Genomic DNA, 22,525 nt, shown 5'->3' with positions numbered 1-22,525 from the left:
TATATCAAGCGTCTATATGCAAAGAAAAGCCAAAAACTATGGTTTTTATCATTAAATGAAGATATAACCTAAAGATGCTTTGTTGATTTACGGCATAACCAGGTTTCATTCGCCCGGGCCCCTGTGCTGTTGCCCCCACCGTCCTGTCAAGGCGGGCCTGCCACCAACTACACGGTAATTTTGTTTAGAAAGATTGTAACAATACAAATAATCACCAAGCTATACGGTAATAACTTTGGTTATAAAGAGGTAACAATAAATATAAATGACATATCTAGCTACGTGGTAACCGTTTACTTGTAAACAAAATTACAACAGCATAAATAATCACCAAGTTCCGTGGAAATTTTGTTTATGAAGACTCTAACAATACAAATAATCACCAAGCTATACGGTAATAACTTTGGTTATAAAGAGGTAACAATAAATATAAATGACATATCTAGCCACGTGGTAACCGTTTACTTGTAAACAAAATTTGTTTCTTCATAAACAAAATTACAACAGCATAAATAATCACCAAGTTCCGTGGAAATTTTGTTTATGAAGACTCTAACAATACAAATAATCACAAACATACATGGTAACTAGGTTTATAATTATTGAAATAGTATGAATAATCCTCCAGATACACACAAAGATACATGGCAACTTTCTTTATATTAATCGTAACAATATAAATAACAACCTAGCTACATGGTAAGTTTTTTTTATAAATATTGTCACAATATGAATAATTATCAAGCTACGTGGCAACACTATTCATAAAAGATTGTAACAATATAAATAATTCTCTTGCTTCAATGTATAAAATGTTAGAACACGTCATTGAAGTGACATTGTAAACCAATTCGTTTTACCAATTTCAGGCTTCACACAGCACTGTGATTTGCTAGGGTGTTCATGTTAACCACGTTGATATTCAATTTCTATGGCCTGAATTAATACAGCAATGCACAGGGTTGCGTCACAAGACGTGATTATAACTAGATAAATTCAGCAGTGCACAGGGTTGCGCCGCAAAACGTGATTGCACAACAACTAAAGATCTGAATGATTACAATAAACATTTAACGAGAAGAATATCACAATTTACCACAACATAAAAAAGGAGATAAGCTCTCAATAAGTTTAATTAGATACAAAATACAAAAATAAAAGCACGAAACACAATTCTTTCTCAACGCGATAATCCCTAAATACTGAATGATAATATCTACAGTTAATTAACAAATGTTTGTCAGAACATTAACGGGTTTTATTTAAGTTCACTGACTCTGTTATAATTACCTCTTGCTCGCCTCTTCTTTCGTTTTCTGCATGTTTCTGTCTTGGAGTAACATTGCTGAGTTGAGAAGGGCTTGCTGAAATTCATAAACGGAGATCTAAATTAATTAAATTCAAACGACCATAGCGTAAAAATTAACAAACGTAATTTCCTCAGTACATGAACATCATTCTGATCAAACAGTCTATTAGCTTTATCAAAAACAACAATTATCTGAGCGAAAAATAACACATTATATTCAGAAAGAAAATCTTACTTTTCTTATCAGAACGACGAAACATCGTCAGTTCGAATGTTATATCAAATCCTGCAGAGCAAACAAATATAAGTACGGTTTCTCGTTAAAGAAATAACGATTGTAAAACACACCGCAATCTCATAACATTCCTAAACTTTGTTGAGCGAATTTGTTTGTTCCTTTTTATGGAATAAATTCAATTAGAAAACGTTATTGAGCAGATGTGTTCTGCCATACCAAAGAAGTTGATCCTACCCTATGATGTGGTTATAGTTCTAAGGTAATACAAAATATATTCTTCCTACGTTATGTTGCGGTTCTATAGTTCTAAGGTTTTGCTAAAGAAGTTGTTTCTACCCTATATTGTGGTTCTAGCGCTAAAATTCCGCTAGAGAAGATGTTCCTACCCTATGCTGTGGTTCTAGTTCTAAGGTTCTTAAAAGATGTTGATCCTACCTAATGTTGTGGTTCTAGTTCTAAGGGTTTGCTAAAGAAGTTGTTCTTACCCTATGTCGTGGTTCTAGTTCTAAGGCTCTGCTAAACAAATTGTTCCTACCTTATGCTGTTGTTCTATATTTCTAAGAATCCGCTAAACAAGTTGTTCCTATCTTATGTTGTGGTTCTAAAGTTCTAAGGCTCCGTTAAAAAAGTTGTTCTTACCTTATGATGTGTTCTATAGTTAGGCTAAATAGGTTGTTCCTACCTTATATTGCAGTTCTATATTTCTAAGGTTTTTCTAAACAAGTTGTTCCTAACCTATGTTGTGGTTCTAGTTCTAAGCCTCTGCTAAAGAAGTTTCCTACCTTATGTTGTGGTTCTTGTTCTAAGACTCTGCTAAAGAAGTTTCCTACCTTATGTTGTGGTTCTAGTTCTAAGGCTCTGCTAAAGAAGTTTCCTACTTTATGTTGTGGTTCTAGTTCTAAGACTCTGCTAAAGAAGTTTCCTACTTTATGTTGTGGTTCTAGTTCTAAGACTCTGCTAAAGAAGTTTCCTATCATATGTTGTGGTTCTAGTTCTAAAACTCTGTTAAAGAAGTTTCCTACCTTATCTTGTGGTTCTAGCTCTAAGGCTCTTCTGAAGAAGTTGTTCTTACCTTATGTTGTGGTTCTAGTTCTAAGGCTCTGCTAAAGAAGTTTCTTACCTTATGTTGTGGTTCTTGTTCTAAGACTCTGCTAAAGAAGTTTCCTACCTTATGTTGTGGTTCTTGTTCTGAGACTCTGCTAAAGAAGTTTCCTACCTTATGTTGTGGTTCTTGTTCTAAGACTCTGCTAAATAAGTTTCCTATCTTATGTTGTGGTTCTAGTTCTAAGGCTTTGCTAAAGAAGTTTCCTACCTTATGTTGTGGTTCTAGTTCTAAGGCTCTGCTAAAGAAAGTCAAGGCTTCTTCACTCCTCCCCTGGTCCATTAGTACAACACCAAGCTGTAGAGAAAACAATGCAAAATTATTAAAAATATTCTATAATCGAAAAAAGGTACATAATAGCAACAGTTAACAAAACAAAATGGTCTAATCACTAATACTTTAAATTTCAAATTCCAACCTGTAAAGAAAATGATCCGAAAATAGAATTAACATTAAATAGAAAAATCTGTATGTTATAAAGAAATATTAGAAAGCATTTGTACACTGTAAAGAAATATATCAAAACACCACTACATTATAAAGAATCACCTGGAAACATTTATTTTAACAAGAAGGGTAAATAGGTGTCTACCTTAGAATAGAACCTAGAAAAATATACAAAAATCTGAATATGTGGAAATCTGTCTCAGTGGCTAACAGCCATTTACAGATTAATGAGACTTAATTTGAAAGGTGACGTTCGTAGCAGACTACTGTTACAGTGAAGTAGTTGTATACTGTCTGTTGGCTACAATGCAAAGAAAGCTTTGTTGTGGCATGGTATGTAAACACTTGTACAACTGTGCAACATATTGATATAATTTTCATTAACATAATTCATGTGAACAAAAAGGTTGGTATATTTGTATAGTACAACAATCATGTGCAAATGTGTAGTACATTACATGAAAATGATTTTAGAGCCTCACCAAGTCGTTATAGCGCATGCAGCTACGTCCGATCATGCTTTATTAACGACCGTGCATCTTTTTTAAGAGCTCTGGATCGTAGTTTCAATTGTTAAATGTTCTGTCATAAGACTGCCACGTCCAAAACATGCCACTCCTCCCTGCGTGCTTTCTATAAGCCATATAATATACGATGACGAGGGTTTTCCAGTGTACGTTTCAACAATCCGATTGCACGGAAATTTATAGGCGACTTGACTGGTATGTTTTTGTAGGGAATAATAACATGAATACCAATTTCATTCACAGTTGGGAAGATATGTCGTGGAAAAAACTTGTGTATACATGACTTGGATTACTGTTTTGGGACTGTTCTCTGGGTCATGGACGACTTTTGCATTGATCTTTGTGATCGTGGATATTCACCTGTTAGAAGACGCTGCACTTTGTTTACTATGGCTGGGGTGTGACTTGTTGCAGGTCTCTTTCTATATGGTCGTGGAGCCTCGAGTTGATCCATAGTCTTTTTTTCAATTAACTACAAAATTTTATTTGTTTTAGAGCAAAGCCACATTGGGCTATCTGCTGTGTCCACTGCGGGGAATCGAGCTTCGGATATTAGGGTTGTAAGTCCGTAGGCTTACCGTTGTTTCATTGGGGGACTAACTACAAAGAATACACTATCAAGGAAATTCTAAATTACAGACCCGAACATATTTTTTGAATTGACTGTATGAATATTTTGCGTCGTAGAGGGCTGTTATTTACTATTCCCAAAAGCGATAAGTATTCGGTGGAATCACACTACCTACGATCGTCAAACAATGTAAAAATGTAGTTCCGATACATGTCTTTCCACGCGGTTACATATCGGCTGTGGTCGTCCAGTGAGTTGCTGATTTGCACATTCAAAATCGTTTTAATGTAACGTAGTTAATCCTCTTTATTGTTGTGCAACATTAAAATGAAGTTTACATTACACTATAAGTTGTGTTTTAGCATTTGTACATGAAACTTACACAGTTTTATACGTTAGGTTCACATTGTCATTGAAAGTCTATCCTGTAATGTAAGTTATATTGCATAAGATAAACCTGATATTGACTTACATTGTAGTATAAATTGGGGTTGTCAGCGTCAAACTGCAGAGCCCGGATGTACATATCTTCAGCCTCTTTACTTCTATAGAACATTTGAGAAGAGAGAGAATGGTTACAGGTTTTAATATAATTTACATTTATATAAAATTGATATATGAGTATGGACACACTGTCCTGCCAACAGTATATCAGGACATATATACTTAAAGTAGATTACAGTGACCACTGTCTTAACCGATATAGTATGACCTTAGTCGACCTTAGCCTGAATTTGTCTACTGTTACGAGGCATGCTCAAAACTAGAGTTTTTCATGTGTTTGATGCATTCTGTATGTATTACTTTTCCAAATACTCATCTAGTTAATTACAACCTAAAGGCTGCGATTTACACTTTCAAATGACACTAGCGATAGTTTATGGAGTTAAGATATGGATAATTGTTAAACGTATATTGTTACTTCGAAACCACGGCTCCAGGTACGTGTTCATTTAATATTTATGGACATCTATGAGAATATGGACGTGCGAATACTTCACAAGTAGAGTTCTCGCCCAATGTGCAGAATTCAGCCCACATTGCAACCATCGGATAATTCACCTTCATATATTCAAACATTCCTTCAAAACTATATGTCGCAGCTCCCAGGATTTAATGTGATTCGTAAACAATCGTCAATACTCCAATATGTACAAGTTACAGAATACAAAAACAATACTTAACGTTCTAGAGGATAATGTATGGTTTATGTATCAAAACTGTTTTACAGTACTCACCTACGTGGAGAGCACGCTGCACAGATCTCACCGGTGATGTCTTTTATATATATGATCACATTAAATGCAATAAAATCAACGTAGTCGTGTTCCAAAGGTAATTTCTGAAGTCTCTTCAACTAATCCTACCAAGTACACACTTGTCGCACTCTGGCAGTTGTATTGAAACAAAAATGTTTTCGGACGTTGTCCTAGCACGTTCGTACCACTGTTAAATGGTTTTATGAACAGAATATCACGCATGAACAAATATTATGACTATTTCACGTATTGAATTTTCTAGAATTTAATCAGCCTATAACCTCTTCTCTCTCATACTGACGTAATTTATGATGTTTTGAATATTCAAAGGCTGTCCGTATACTTTTGGCAGAATAATGCACATGGTAACAAACTGCCCACGGTCTCAATGAACTAACAGTAATCATCCTCTCATCTACCCATTCTCCTTTCCAACTACTCATCCGTCATTCTATCCATCCATATAAAATTCTGTCTATCTACCTATCCATCAATCTGTCTTATATTGTTTTAACAGAGTTATTACGAAACAATTTTTTTTAATGAGACATGTTCCTGTTAGAGAAACTCTACCTCCTAATGCTATTGGAGACTACAACCCTGTTAGAGAAACTCCAGCTCCTAATGCTACTGGAGACTACAACCCTGTTAGAGAAACTCCAGCTCCTAATGTTACTGGAGACTACAACCCTGCTAGAGAAACTCCACTTCCTAGTGCTACTGGAGACTACAACCCTGGTAGAGAAACTCTACCTCCTAATGCTACTGGAGACTACAACCCTGTTAGAGAAACTCCAGCTCCTAATGTTACTGGAGACTACAACCCTGCTAGAGAAACTCCACTTCCTAGTGCTACTGGAGACTACAACCCTGTTAGAGTAACTCTACCTCCTAATGCTACTGGATACTACAACCCTGTTAGAGAAACTCCGGCTCCTAGTGCTACTGAAGACTACAACCCTGCTAGAGAAACTCCACCTCCTAATGTTACTGGAGACTACAACCCTGCTAGAGAAACTCCACCTCCTAATGTTACTGGAGACTACAACTCCGTTAGAGAAACTCCACCTCCTAATGTTACTGGAGACTACAACCCTGCTAGAGAAACTCCACTTCCTAGTGCTACTGGAGACTACAACTCCGTTAGAGAAACTCCACCTCCTAATGTTACTGGAGACTACAACCCTGCTAGAGAAACTCCACTTCCTAGTGCTACTGGAGACTACAACCCTGTTAGAGAAACTCCACCTCCTAATGTTACTGGAGACTACAACCCTGTTAGAGAAACTCCGGCTCCTAGTGCTACTGGATACTACAACCCTGTTAGAGAAACTCCAGCTCCTAGTGCTACTAGAAACTATAATTATTATGATCACCTGTTCAGTTTTAAAAGCACGTCACCGCGATTCAGGTAAGCAGCTGTGTAATCAGAACGTAGTCGTATAGCTTCTCGATAAAGCTGCAAAAGAAAGCAATGTTTTAGAAATCAAGAAATCCCCTCTCCTTTGTTTAATTTATTTATTATACATATTTGACTAAACTGCACAATTTCAAAACCATTAACTCTTTGGCGTAATGTTTTAAGAAACACGTTATTTATGCTGTAATGAATAAAATGTTTTGTGATTTAAGCGACACATTTCATATAATTTGAGAAAACATTATTTATGATTTAAACAATGCATTATTGAAGGGATATGAAAATCATTGATGATAATTTAATCAATACATTGTTTATGAGATATTAAAAATCATTGACGATAACTTAAACAATACATTGTTTATGAGATACGAAAATCATTGGTGATAACTTAAACAATACATTGTTCATGAGATACGAATATCATTGATGATAACTTAAACAATAAATTGTTCATGAGATACGAAAATCATTGATGATAACTTAAACAATAAATTGTTCATGAGATATAAAAATCATTGGTGATAACTTAAACAATACATTGTTCATGGGATACGAAAATCATTGGTGATAACTTAAACAATACATTGTTCATGGGATACGAAAATCATTGATGATAATTTAAACAATACATTGTTTATGAGATATGGAAATCATTGGTGATAACTTAAACAATACATTGTTCATGAGATATGAAAATCATTGATGATAACTTAAACAATACAATGCTTATGGCTTATGAAACATATGGTTTTGTTATTTAAGAACCGTTTTGTATATGATTTAAAAGATACGTCATACATGAGTTATGATTCACATTGTTTAATTAGTTATTCAAGCGGTCAATCGATACAAGTCATTATGTTGTGGACTGAACAAAACGTGTCTGAAGAGCGATACGTCATTAGATTTACTTGTTCTTCACGTTTCAGTTCATACAACAGCGGAATTACAAAATACGATTTCTTCATATCCTTACCTGCGCATCAATAAAAATACATTCAGACAACTGGATTTTCATTTATGTTATTATAAAAACAAATGTGTAAAATTCCAGTTATTTCTTTCTTTGTCTGTACCAAGTCACAGTAGACGAGCGTAACCAGCTTTTACGCACATCCTAATTCATACTAAAGCAGAAGTGGATGTATATAACTAGCTTTCCTTCAGATCCTAATCTAAATTAAAGCAGAAGTGGATCTGCATAATAATGCAGTTTTCCCTCACATCATCTCTACTAAAGCAAAAGTGGACGTATATAACCAGTTTTCCTTCATATCTGCTGTTCTAAGTCAAAAGTAGATCTGCATTACAACGTAGTTTTCCTTCCCACCCTCTGCACTCAAGCAGAAGCGGATATACATAATTTACTTTTAGATTCGTTTATTTTTTTGAGCATTTGTTTATTTTGTTTTTAGCGCAAAGCTCCGTCACAAAACGGGAAATTTGCGATCTGTCCATCGCAGGGAATCGAATCCCAGATTTTATCGTTGTAAGTCTGAAATTTACTGCTGACCCACTAGAGAACTATTTGAACATTATGCATGTTTTCTCACAGCAAATCCACTTTGAGCATTACGATTGGCGCTTTATTAATTAAGATTAAAATATTTGTATATGATACATACTCTTACTTATGTGTTAATTTTAGTTCACTTTTAAAAATAAAACTGTCTTAATGAGAAGTATCATAAAATATCAACAGAACCGATACTTTTCTATTTAAAATCAAATTATGAGCCTCAAAAACGTACATTAGAACTCTTATAAAAAATGTTCATTTGCCAACATTGTAGAATTCGTCTTATTTCGGATTACGACTTTCGTATGTGCATATTTTTTTTATATTTTCACACAGTATGTGCATATTTGTTTATATTTTCACACAGTGTGTGCATATTTTTTTATATTTTCACACAGTTATGTAATATGTGAGTGTAACTATGAAAGAGTAACACATACAAAAACGAAGTTGAAAACAAAAACACGATTCGAAGCTGACAAAAATCAAATCTAGTCATGAGAATATTCATTTTCAGTTTGTTCCATCGATGACAATCTTGCTAAAACTCTTTCAGAGAGATTAGTCACTGATGGCTATCTATCGGCAACGGTAAATGCGAATTAAGTCTACTTTGCGCTCGCACTTGCTGTCTGGCGTTTTTGCCACGGTTTTCATCTGCTCCAAGTTCGTTCAGTTTCTAGATTTGACGAGGAGAATTTGGGGAAATAAATTCAGTGTCTTCTGTCGACACTGAAGTATTGAAGAAAAAAAAAAAGCGATCAGAGAGAAAGTGTGTGTGTGTGGAATGCTTGTTATGGAATGGGAATGCTTCGATGCGCGATGTTCAGCGACAGTTTTGTTAGACATACATCCGTTTTATTCAAGTTATAATAACCATAAACTCTGCTTACTTACCGAAGCTGTTAAACGTATTAACGGGTTGATCACAGGGGTAGAGAATTAAGGAAGCAGTAAAACTCTAACAGTAAAACTCTATTAGTATTACTTTGGTGTCTTATTGTAGGATATGTATCAATATTAACGTCACAGGCAGCGAGTTATGAAGTAATTTAGAGTGAAACTGAAAATTTTCTGGGATTAAAACGACTACTTGGTTAGTAGATGTAACCAGGAGAAGCCTGATGTCATATATATATATTATATTTTCCCCTATTTGAACTTCTACACTCTCCCTAACAATTTTTTATGTTCCATTGCTTTTAGCTTTTAATGTGCTTAACGTACACTAAAATGTGCAGGCTTCAGATCATCCAACGATACACGAACCACGCTTGGTGCTGTGGTTCGACGCACGTACACGTACGTGATGAACGTTATCGAATAGTTTGTAATATCTGATTATTTTTTCATCAATTGTACGAGAAAAAAATCCCTTTGGTTTCCCGATAAGATAACTTAGATAAAAGTGAGATAATATTAACATCGGGCTCGACTATTACAGAATTTCTTTGTTTCTCTAACATATTTGTAAAACATCTAGAAGCGATTTCTACCGTTATCATAAGTAGAATAAGAATATAAGACATTTTTTTCATATTTAACGAATTAGAACGTTCGCTAAGTTACAATACTTAATATGGACTTTTTAGCTATATAACAATATCAAATACGCTAAGGGAATAAAACACTTTATCTAAACAATAATACAAAAGACGCTAAGAGAACAAAACATCCTCACTTATTTAAACAACAATATATAACACGCTGAAGGAACAATACTTCACATTTACGATTGTTAATGGTGTGAACGCCTGGTTGGAAGCGTGATGATAATAAATGCTGGTCATAAGTATTAGGCTTATTGTATTTTTTTAGCACAACGTCTTTTATTTGGTCCCGTCGCAAAAACTCTAAGGGACCGAATAAAGAATATAATGTTAAAACTACTTTCCATTTACACATACTTTCTATAACAAAGAAATTACGCTAAAGAGAAAATATTCATACTTTAGTTATATAACAACATAAAGAAACAGTACGTAATATTCATACGCTAAGTGAACAGTCCTTAACATTCACACTTTAATTACATAGAGATATAAAACATGCTAAAGGAACAAAAGTTAACATTTACACATTAAGCATTAGGTATATAACAATATAAAAACGCTGAGGGACATTCACACTTTTGTTTGAAAATAATAAAGAATATGTTAATGGAACAACACTTAACGGCGTCAGCTTCTTCCAAGCGACTGGTATTCCTCGATAACAAAGAAGCGAGGCCTAAAAACACCTGCAGGTGACTGGGAGTCACGTGGGTTTCCGTTTCGGCAGGATTTTCAGCCTGAGGTAACATAGCTTTAGCCTAAGACGAATCAGAGAAAATACAAACCGTTTTGTTTTTAATCTTAAAAAGAAAAGATTACATTAAACACAACAGCACAGTCGCACATCCTGAAAACAAAAATTATGACAATTTTTAAAAGATGTGATTACCTGAAATTATTAAACACCATGATTAGTTTCAAATAATAGCAAAAAAAGGAGCTAAAGGCTTGACGAAAGGATAGGAATTTGGGTTCTAAATATGATTTTTTTCCCAAGGCACAATCGATTCTTTATCCATGCTCCGGATGTTGCAAAGACCGCAGGAAAAGAAAAATCAATTCGAACAGTTCCATCTGTGAATACCAAGTGAATCCTGTGGCAAAATAACTACAATTTCCTTTCATTGAACAAACATAATCTTGGGGAAAATATCTAGACTGGAAAATCGCAATAGATGGCCAAGTCAGTCATTAAAAGGCAGATTTGCCATCATGTGGTTATTTAAGTGTGAAAGATATTTCAGTGGCGATAATAAGATTTTGTAACTGGGGGGGAAAAAAACGAAAATGTTTATTGTTTTCTTAACACTGGGACAAAGATTTAAAGTTGATGAAGAATAGGACGTTTTCTTCAACTTCAATAACGTGACTAGAAGGTGCAATATTCAGTATCACTAAATCTGCTGAATTCAAGAAAATGTATTTGGATGAATATCAATACGCCAGGAACTTCTTTCAGTGAAAATAACTATGTTCAAATGCGCCTTTTTTCGAGCTTAAAGCAGTATTTATGTTTTCCGTTTTGCTAAGTTAATATGAAATTCTAGGTTCTTAGAGAATAAATAAATATTTAAATAAGTTGAAACAATTTTTACCACTTTAAAAATTTACTGATGCATCGAAATACACAAGATATTATTATAAAGAGCAAATCAGTCGAGAAAACGTTAATTTTGAGTTTGTTTGGACTATAACCGCACACCCTAAAATAATCTACGACAGAACTTTGAAAATCATTAACTAACCAATTAACAGACATATCATCTTAAGATGAGATGGATAATAGACAGCTAGGATTTTAAACCTTTTAATTCAGGTTTTTGTTTTGTTTCATTACTTATTGCAAGAGGAGGAAAGTTTGTTTGTTTGTTTGTTATGAATTTCACGCAAAGCTACACGAGGGCTATCTGCGCTAGCCGTCCCTAATTTAGCAGTGTAAGACTAGAGGGAAGGCAGCTAGTCATCACCACCCACTGCCGACTCTTGGGCTACTCTTTTACCAACAAATAGTGGGATTGACCGTCACATTATAATGCCCCCACGGTTGAAAGGGCGAACATGTTTGGTGGGACAGAGATTCGAACCCACGATCCTCAGTTTGCGAGTCGAGCTCCTTAACCACCTGGCCATGCCGGGCCTTTTAGGCTCAGACTCGTCATTGTTACATCACTGGCTGAGGAGGAAAGACAAGTTGTCTGGCAATAAACAACATACATATTGACTCGTCCACAGATTCTGCCCGAATTTGTACTTTGGATTGGTTATAATTTTCAATTTAGAAACAAATAATATTTTGCTGTTAGATAAACAAAACCCTCCAATCCTGATCTGCATCGCAGTTGGTAGTAATTAGCATGTTAAGATAGAATTTGAAGACTATTAATTTTATCTAGCGAGCGACTAACAAGAAAATTTTAACCCTAAAGCGAATTCGAAGGTAATCGAGTTTACTGTTTGATAAACGTTTACATAAACTAAACAGTTGATGAACGCTTACATCAACTAAACAGTAACTTACAGTATAAATCTACTATAAAGATTTATTTAAAGTAATAAAAAGAATGCTTACTGTGAGGAACATACACATTTTGTCAAAATACTTTTAAGCAATATATTGGAGATACAAAATATAAATTATTTCAGAAAGAACGATTTGTATTAAGAAAAACTTTATCATCGAACAGCTGTTTCGGGAACTGTCTTATCAATACGTAACTGATTCTATTTGGGAACATCTTATTATGTAGTTAGTAGCCGTTTGTCTTTGAAACAACCTTATTAGTAAGTAGTTTTTTATTTAGAACAACTTTATTATATAGTTTATAGCTGTTTCTCTTCAAAACAACCTTACTAGTAAGGAGTCGTATCTTTTGAAAACAACCTTATTAGTAAGTAGCATTTCTCTTGAGAACAACTTTATTATATAGGTAGTAGCCGTTTCTCTTCGAAACAACCTTATTAGTAAGGAGTCGTATCTTTTCAAAACAACCTTATTAGTAAGTAGCATTTCTCTTGAGAACAACTTTATTAGTAAGGAGTCGAATCTTTTCAAAACAACTTTATTAGTAAGTAGCATTTCTCTTGAGAACAACTTTATTAGTAAGGAGTCGAATCTTTTCAAAACAACTTTATTAGTAAGGAGTCGTATCTGTTCAAAACAACCTTATTAGTAAGTAGCATTTCTCTTGAGAACAACTTTATTATATAGTTAATAGCCGTTTCTCTTCAAAACAACTTTATTAATAAGTAGTCGTATCTCTTCAAAACAACTTTATTAATAAGTAGTCGTATCTCCTGTAAACAACATTATCAATAAGTAGTCGTATCTCCTGTAAATAGCTTTATTAGTTAGAACCCGTTTCTTCTGATCCAAATTTATTAGTAAGTAGTCATTTTTTTTTGAAACAGCCTTATTAGTAAGTAGTCATTTTTTTTGAAACAGCCTTATTAGTAAGTAGTCATTTTTTTTGAAACAGCCTTATTAGTAAGTAGCAGTTTCTCCTTATTATTAAGTAGTCCAATTACCTAAATTTCGAGTAAAAGTTCAGAAGCTGTTTACTGATTGTTTAATCCAGGCTTCATTTAAAGGATAAGAAACGTATCTTTCACCTGCAGTATAGTCTCGTTTTCAGCTTTACCGATTATTTTAAAAACACTGAGGGGCTGGGTCCACATCACACTCACCTAGTACATTCGAACAAAGCTTGAACTGTCCTTAAACCTATCCGATCCGTGGTGGATATTTTGGTTATGTATCTTTCAGGTACCAAAAGGGTCTAAAAGATAACCATGGACGGCCAGAAACTTCTGCTTCTCTTCACTGCACTTCGTGGCCAATCGGTAGGGACTTTAACAATAAATGTATTGGCGTTCTTGAAACTGGTAATTTGATGAAGATTAAATAATGTTCACGCGACTTGATGTCTCAGACTGTCCGGAAAAGCGGCGAATTATGTGCAAACATTCCACGCTAGAGAAGAGAAGATGAGAAGAGTAGTAGTACGGAGATGATACCTGTGGAGATGATGTAGTTGAGAATGCCTTGCGACACTGAAGTCGGTGAAACTGGCCGATGATTCGTTGAGATGAAGATGAGAGGTTGGACCAAACACACAAGTTTCGATTAAACATAATCACATTTGTTTCTAACTTTAGGTAAATTTTGTAAGATATGAATAATTTGTTTCTCAAGTTCATTTTGTCAGTTTATTCTTTCATTATATGTTCTTTAACAGAATGTTACTTTAAACGATCCCCTAATCTTTTAACAGGCGAGCTGACGTAAGCACTCTAGAAAGTTGGACAGCAGAATTCATAAATAGCGCGTGATTGTTGAGAAAACTGGATATGATCTTTAAACTTGAAAAAAAATTTGAATTCTCAATATAGGTCTGAACACACATATTGAAGGTGAACTTGTGGATATACTCTGTTGACTATGGTGTTTAGTTTCCTCTTCAGGGTTCGTGAGTGTGAGCCATGCTTGAAATTCGAATATTTTACAAACTTCACTGATTGATTTTCATTTTTGAATTTTACATATATGTTATCAACACTGCAATTGCTAATATGCGGTTTGGACTCAGTAGGACAACCTCTCAGCCAGTTATTCTCATGACACAACATGTTAACATTCAGTCCACGTGTGAACGCCAACAGCGCTCTGCTCTATCTTTTCTTGACACACATGTTTTCAACAAACAAGAATGTTTTGGTGTCGGTTGTTATCAGAAACCAACCTACACCGGAACATACACCCACTTTAACAGTCATGTTCCATTTCATTTCAAATAAAATCTTAAAGAGAGAGTTACTCAGAATAAAATCTGGTTTAAAACTTAAACCGAACAAGTTTATTCGTTCAATAAAACTGTTCAACAACTACATCTATCCATACCAGTGAACTATAACGTCAGGTACGCTCTCTGTATGGAACGAAGGTTCACACTCACGAATCTTGTAGAGGAAACTAAACACCATAATCAACAAAGTATATCCAGAAGTTCACTTCAATATGTGTCCAGATCTTTACTGAGAATTTATAATTTTTCCATGTTTAAAGATTGTATCAAGTTTTATCAACAGTCACGGGTTATTTATGCATTCTGTTACCAAACGTGTATGGGCGCTTTCGTCGGCTCGATTGTTAGAAGACCGGGAGATCGTTTAAAAGAACATTATAATCCTAGGTTTAAGAACAGTTCAAGCTTTGTTCGAATGTACTAGGTGAGTGTGATGTGGACCCAGCCCCTAGTGTTTAAATAAAAAATTGGTAAAACCAAAAACGAGACTATACTGCAGGTGAAGGATACGTTTCTTATCTTTCAAATGAAGCCTGGATTAAACAATCAGTAAACAGCTACTGAACTTTCACTCACAATTTAGGTAATTTAGGTAAACTTTCACACTGTACGGTGTAATAGTGAATAGTCTTTCTCTTTATAGTTACCTATGTAATGCAGAATTATAAACTCTCTAGAAAAAAACATTTCTTTAAAACTAGGGAGCCGTTGATTAAGACGTACAATATTTCTAAAGAAATATTATCGTCTATCTTAAGAAAAGACTGCTCAGTATACAGTATTATTTGTTAATATATTGCCGTTTCTCATAACAAAATCCTGTTTATCATAGAGTACCATTTGTATAAATATTACCACGTCTTAAAAAATCGTGCATAATTAAGAATACTCATTGAATAAAGAGTTATATGTGTATAATAAGGATTATATATATAATACTTAGTTATCGTTTCTCTGGTAAATGGATTTTGCCAAATAATTCTTTAACACAAAAAAATCATTGTTTGTGTAAGGAAAGCTTGGTGTATATAAATTTTAATGGAATCATTAAGGAAGAGTAATATTTTATTTCTAGACGTTATTGAATCAAATAGAAGGAAAGTAATAGTTTTAGGCCTTATCAAATAAAATGGAAAGAAGAGTAATAGTTTGTTTCTAGGCCTAACTGAATAAAATAAAACGAAGAGTAATAGTTTGTTTCTAGGCCTAATTGAATCAAATAAACCGAAGAGTAATAGTTTGTTTCTAGGCCTAATTGAATCAAATAAAACGAAGAGTAATAGTTTATTTCTAGGTCTTATTGAATCAAATGGAAGGAAGAGTCATAGTTTGTTTCTAGGTCTTATTATTATAAACGAGAGTAAAAGTAATAGCTTATTTCTAGGCCTTACTGAATCAAATGGAAGGAAGATTATTAGCTAATTTTAGGCCTTATTGGTTCAAATGAAAATAAAATAATAGGTTATTTCTTCGTCAGCTCATTTCTTTGACAGTAATGTTTGTAGTCTGTACTGTTGTAGCCGCCCGTTTGTTTAGTATCTTTCATTGTCAAGTGTTTTCTTTGTTTGGGTGTATAATAAAATGATATCTTTTTTACACCATTTACTGTTAATAATATACAAAGTATGATGTGTGTTTGCATGAGTTTATTACAGCTTTAAGTCATGCAATGGAACATATGCGTAATTAAGTAAACAATACTAAATTATATAAACAGATAATTATTAAACAATCGGACGATAATAAGACAGTGATAGTTAAATTGTTTATTATGAAATAATTCGACTATAGATGTGCAAGTAGTGGTACTTGAATATTTCACAAACTGTCAAAAGTTTATATTTTTTAACCTGAATGACATAGATGGTCTAAATCAGTGGTTCCCAACCTTTTGTAGCCCTCGCACCCCTCCCCTAAAACACTGTGTATTAGACATTTCCTCTTGGCAACATTTGGGGGAAAACTGACTTTGTACAGGCCTCTTCCGCCCACCCCCTGAACCCTCATTTCGCACCTCCAGAGGGTGCCAACACCCCTGGTCAAAACGATCAGAAAAGAGACCTTAGGGTTCACGTATAGTCGTTTCTAATTTTTAACTACCAAGCATAGGGAAGACTGCCAATCAGCAGCACCCGCCACCATATGGGTTTTGCGTGACATTAACAGAGCAACAGGTTTGAATGTCAATCCTATAGCGTACCAACAGCTGAAAGTACATAGCGTGTTCAACAGCGTCATCACGGTATGTTGATAATGTGTGAGAAGAGCTCGGGACATTTTTAACTGATATCAATCCTGTACTCATAGGTTTTATTACTTAATATTTCACCAGTGTCTGATAAGTCCGTTTTTTTAAGTCGAACATTTTGAGTAAACATATATGAATGTGTGATGAAACTGATACCAGCTTCCTTAGGGGTGACATACAGATACTATCAATGTAGCAGAAGAATATGTAAATTTATGAGCACATGAGGTTGTACTCTCGTGACCTACTTTGTGAATGAATACCCTGTCAGAAGCTTCATGAAGAGAGAGTCACGAGATAGTTATTGAAGAAGATAGTTACTGTTGTTTGTCACTCAATATTATTATTGATATTGAAAGATATTGTTTGAATATTGTATTTTTTTAATTAGTTTTTTCTTTCTGTTTTTTTTACTGATTCCATTATTATTGATTTATTAATATTTATGATAAACTGTTTATTAATATTGGTGTGAAGTCCTAGCCAGGCACTTGTTTATTAACTGTGTTGAATTTATTTCTAAGTGTTGTTAGCGTGAATAAGTTGTGTTTTTGTTCTTGAACTCTGATTGTAGAGGCGTAATCATTTTAGACCGTTACAATATAACTGAGAGCAATAATAAGGAATATGTTTAACTTTCACACAAATAGATTAGTCAGGCATATAATTGAGAGTAATAATAAGGAATATGTTTAACTTTCCCACAAATAGATTAGTCAGGCATATAACTGAGAGTAATAACACGGAATATATTTAATCTTTCACATAAACAGATTAGTCAGACATATAACCGAAAGTAATAACACGGAATACGTTTAATCCTTCACATAAACAGATTGGTCAGACATATAACTGAGAGTAATAACCCGGAATACGTTTAATCTTTCACATAAACAGATTGGTCCGACATAACTGAGTGTAATAACACTAAAAAAATTCTCAGAAATAACAATAATAATTATCCATTTTTTATTCTTATATTTTTATTCGCTTTAAGGAAACAGTTTTTAAAGAAATTATATTTTCTTAATACCCAATTTTAGTAATACTTTAGTAATTCTTAATACCCAAGATTAGAAAGTGTATCGTTGTACGATCGCATGAACAAAATTCCTAATGTTAAAATCGTTATTTTCGTTAGGAATTTTCATATGGTTTCTCCGCGCACATAATTCCTCAAGTAAATCAATGAAAAACAGATTAATTATTTCGAAACCACAGCACAGTTTCTATGAATAAAATGAACAGAGAAAATCTCTGACACTTCTTACCTTTAAATATATATCTTCTGCTTCCTGATACCTCCGGAGAAACGTTAAAACTCGCCCGCTGTTGAGAAACCCGCGAACATCGTTGGGCTGCATTCTATGTAACAAAATCATTTGTTGATTATCGAAAAATAATAAATTGTTTAATTTGGCGAAATATAAATACAGTAGGAAAGCCAAGCTTTTACGGAAAGAATCAGAAGTACATTTCATCTCCTGATGAAAACAAATCGACGTGGAATATTATACAAAAAAAAAAAACAACAACAACAAAAAACTCGTCGATAAGTAAAGCCGTTTCCAAGAACATTTTTGTAATTATAAGAAATGGAATATTATCCAAAAAACAACAACAACACAAATTCATCGCTAAGTAAAGCCATTACCAAGAACATTCTTGTAATTATAAGACAGGGAATATTATACAAAACAAAAAACAACACAAACTCATCGATAAGTAAAGCCATTTCCAAGAACATTCTTGTAATTATAAGACATGGAATATTATACAAAAAAAAACAACAACACAAACTCATCGCTAAGTAAAGCCATTACCAAGAACATTCTTGTAATTATAAGACAGGGAATATTATACAAAACAAAAAACAACACAAACTCATCGATAAGTAAAGCCATTTCCAAGAACATTCTTGTAATTATAAGACATGGAATATTATACAAAAAAACAACAACACAAACTCATCGATAAGTAAAGCCATTTCCAAGAACATTCTTGTAATTTAAGAAATGGAATATTATCCAAAAAACAACAACAAAAACTCGTCGATAAGTAAAGCAATTTCCAAGAACATTCTTGTAATTATAAGACAAAAACCCGCTGTTTTGTCACTTTTAACATATCGAACAAAGAAACATAAAAAGCGATGGCTGATATTTATGTTTTAACGTCATAGTGGTTTTTCTCAAGGCCTAACATTTTAATTTAGTAAATAACCGTCTAATTATTTAATATCTTCATACTGAGTTATGTAGTGAGGATTTGGTTAGATACAATAGCTTGATAAAACGTATGTTTCTAATGCATAATATATAATTGATCATGCTGAATATTTCTACAATTGTATAAAGCTTAGAACCAAATACAAATACTAGTAAGCAAATTGTAAAAATAGTAATAACAACAACAACAACAACAAAAAAAAACATGACGTAAGAAAAATAAGGAAACACATTAAAACCCTTACTTGATGGCTTGATTATAGTAATTCAGCGCCTCCTCGTGGCGCTGTTGTGCTTCCAAAACCTTGCCCATATTGTTATCTAACTTCGCGTTTAGAGGATTTACTTTTAAGCCTGATGAAAAAAGCCTTTGTTCATTTTCCCTATACAGACGAGGAAAAAAACAATTTTGTACAGTGGAAATTCCAACTTCACTTTCTCTAATAAAAAATATGTCTGTACATTGGGCATTTAAAGCTCTTTCTCTCTATGAAATTTCAAGTTAATTCTCACTCTACAGATGAATAAAAACGAAATTTGTACAGTGGACATTACAAGTTCATTTTCCTTATAAAGATGAGGAAAAAACAAGATTATGTAGTAGACATTTGAAGCTCATTACATCTTTATAGACGAATACAAACAAGTTTTTGTACAGTGGACATTTTAAGTTCATTCTCTCTATAGAAAACGGATTGCACATTAGACATTACAACTTCTTTCTATCTATATAGATGCGGAAAAACAAGATTATACAGTAGAAGTATTCGTCTATAAAGATGTAATGAGCTTCAAAAAACAAGTTTTTGTACAGTGGACATTTTAAGTTCATTCTCTCTATAGAAAACGGATTGCACATTAGATATTACAACTTCTTTCTCGTTATACAGAGGAATAAAAATCAAGTTTTACAAAGAATATTTAAAGTTCATAGCCCCCTTTTTTACACTATATATGCATACTAGATTTTTTTGGTGTCTATTTCTTTGTTGGTTGTGGGGTCCTTAAAACATCTGTGTTATACGCATACACATAAAGAAATTATAATCAGTATTGCAAGTATTCTCATTAATTACTGCTGGGTTATTTATGCATTTTACATAAGAAATGGATAATATCATCCATTGTTTTGGTCAGTATTCTATTTTACAATGTTGTAACATGCAAACGCATAAAATTATTCAATATTGTGCAATATGTGCAGTAGTAAACGGTACAAGAACAAATCCATAACTTGAGGGCCAAAATAAGTGTTTTTCCGTTCATTTTGGGGGCAATTTTTCAATTCAACATAAAATTGTAAAAAATACACTTTTCTGTAACAATTTAATAAAAAATTACTTAGAGGTCATGATCCTGAACCGAAAATATTGTTTGTAGTTAAGCACAAAGCTACACAATGGGCTATCTGTGCTCTGCCAACCACGGGTATCGAAACTCGGTTTCTAGCATTGTAAGTCTGCAGACATACAACTGTGCCACCGTGGGGCCCGAAAATATTCCTCCATATTATTGACATTAAACATAATTGTTCATAAATCACATTATAACACTCATTGTGCAAGATATAAAGATAGATCTAAAGGTTCAAAAGTGAAAAAAAAAAAAAGGAAAATAGTAAAGTGTTAATTTAAAATCAGTGTTAAGCATACCAGTTATACGTTGTTGTTTTGTTTTTTACGTTTAAACTCCAATAGACATTTTGTTCTTTTAATTTATAATCATAGAAAAAGTTATATCTTCTAAGAAGTGAGTTGTTCTTATTGTGACTCCGAGATGTGAAAACGGATTAAATATTTTTTCTTGCAAACGTATGTGCTGCACGATGTTAACAGAACAAATTAAACCAAGGACAATTATTATCATCTATTCTCCCGTGGCGTCTCATTTCACGACGAAGAAACACGGTCCTGTTCTAATGATTACAGTATCCTTTCATTTAAAGGTCGTTTTCACAAATTTTCGATATTTTAATCCTTAATTTCTTATTCTCTAAGCAGACATTCTGTACTATATTTAACCTGTTTATCCAACTACCCTATTTCATCTGTTTATTTATCTACATACTAATCTATCTATCTATCTGTCTCTTTCCGTATTTAACCAAATATTTATCTGACTACTTGTCTGTTTGTCCATTTATCTGCTTGTCTGTCTGTTTATCTGTATGCCATATAGTGTTGTTCTTTGGCTCTAATATGAAAATATATCCTTAGTACATCATTCAAATGACTCCGTACCATTCTCTATTCCGGTGGACAGTTTTGATGATGTGGGTTGACAAGAGGAGGAATAGTCCAAGGTTCGCAACCGTCTTCAGTGACCTAATAAGAGAAATAACCTGTAAGGACCTGCCACTATCAGGGCGACTTAATATGCTACACGTCGACTCTAGAAATATTGGTGCCAGATTATACACTCAATGATGAACAGTTTAAATGGAAATATGTGTTTTGTTTGAAATATAAAAACACTTCCGACTAAACAAATAACACTTCGTGTAATACTGTAGTTAATTCTTTGTGGTAAGATAATCTTCCACTATTATGAGAGCTGTCTTATAGAAAGATCTTTCTAAAATTCTGAAATAAATGAAATCGTGTTTGTAGTTACATAATCTTACTGATTCAACCTAGAGAAATGGTTTTGTTATTAAAAATAATATTACATTTGACAACGACCCTATATAATATCAAATCAGCAATATATCATTTAAAACAAACTGTTTGGGCTTAATAATTAACAAAATTACACAATAAATCTATCCACCTCTTTCGGTATATAAATGGTAACTCAACTGATAAAATTAAAATTACTATATATACGAAAACGCGAAACATAATCATAACGCTAAAAACCTAAACTATAAATGTTTCTTAATAATATGTAACAAGTGGCTATATTATTAATTCAGCTTATAGCTTTATATGTGTCCAGATAACTTCTCACACAGTTCTAGAGCTGACAAGACAAAACTTTGCAGGCGAATTCGGGGAGGCCTGATGGAGTGTCCGGTGTCCTTATTTTTGGCGTAGCCTCATATAAAGGAAGATCGTTCAGACATGATGGGAGTCTAACAGTAGGTTTTCAGAATCGAATATAGTATAGAATTTTGTGTTTCTGACCCCTCTCACGATCTCGAGGACGCCATGTTTGAAACTCTGTTCACACCTCAACTTAAAAGCTTGCGAGACAAGTTTGGCTCAGGTACCACGAAAGGGTGCTCTAACGCTTTGTTTCTTTTTCTCTTCTTTTTTTTTGCGGGTAGGGAAACTCGGTTGGGGTAGCTATAGAAGTAA

The 22,525-nt window shown here is 33.7% G+C and overlaps 1 protein-coding gene across 1 annotated transcript in view; it reads right to left on the bottom strand.

Moving 5' to 3' along the window:
• The window catches only part of LOC106465231 (transmembrane and TPR repeat-containing protein CG4050-like), a 99,381-nt gene that overhangs the window by 8,912 nt on the left and 67,944 nt on the right, over positions 1 to 22,525 (bottom strand). Inside the window, exons 11-19 of the mRNA XM_022393087.1 lie at positions 21,467 to 21,550; positions 19,472 to 19,609; positions 18,270 to 18,363; positions 10,572 to 10,706; positions 6,830 to 6,912; positions 4,667 to 4,739; positions 2,860 to 2,946; positions 1,291 to 1,364; positions 69 to 167 (exon numbers count right to left, since the gene is read on the bottom strand). Coding sequence (XP_022248795.1) covers positions 69 to 167; positions 1,291 to 1,364; positions 2,860 to 2,946; positions 4,667 to 4,739; positions 6,830 to 6,912; positions 10,572 to 10,706; positions 18,270 to 18,363; positions 19,472 to 19,609; positions 21,467 to 21,550 — 867 coding nt within the window. The remainder of the gene's footprint in view (positions 1 to 68; positions 168 to 1,290; positions 1,365 to 2,859; positions 2,947 to 4,666; positions 4,740 to 6,829; positions 6,913 to 10,571; positions 10,707 to 18,269; positions 18,364 to 19,471; positions 19,610 to 21,466; positions 21,551 to 22,525) is intronic.

The sequence above is a fragment of the Limulus polyphemus genome, unplaced genomic scaffold (genome assembly GCF_000517525.1).
Source record: "Limulus polyphemus unplaced genomic scaffold, Limulus_polyphemus-2.1.2 Scaffold1877, whole genome shotgun sequence".
Taxonomy (NCBI): domain Eukaryota; kingdom Metazoa; phylum Arthropoda; class Merostomata; order Xiphosura; family Limulidae; genus Limulus; species Limulus polyphemus.
Note: the sequence above shows the minus strand (reverse complement) of the source record. Positions and strands in the feature narration are given on the sequence as shown.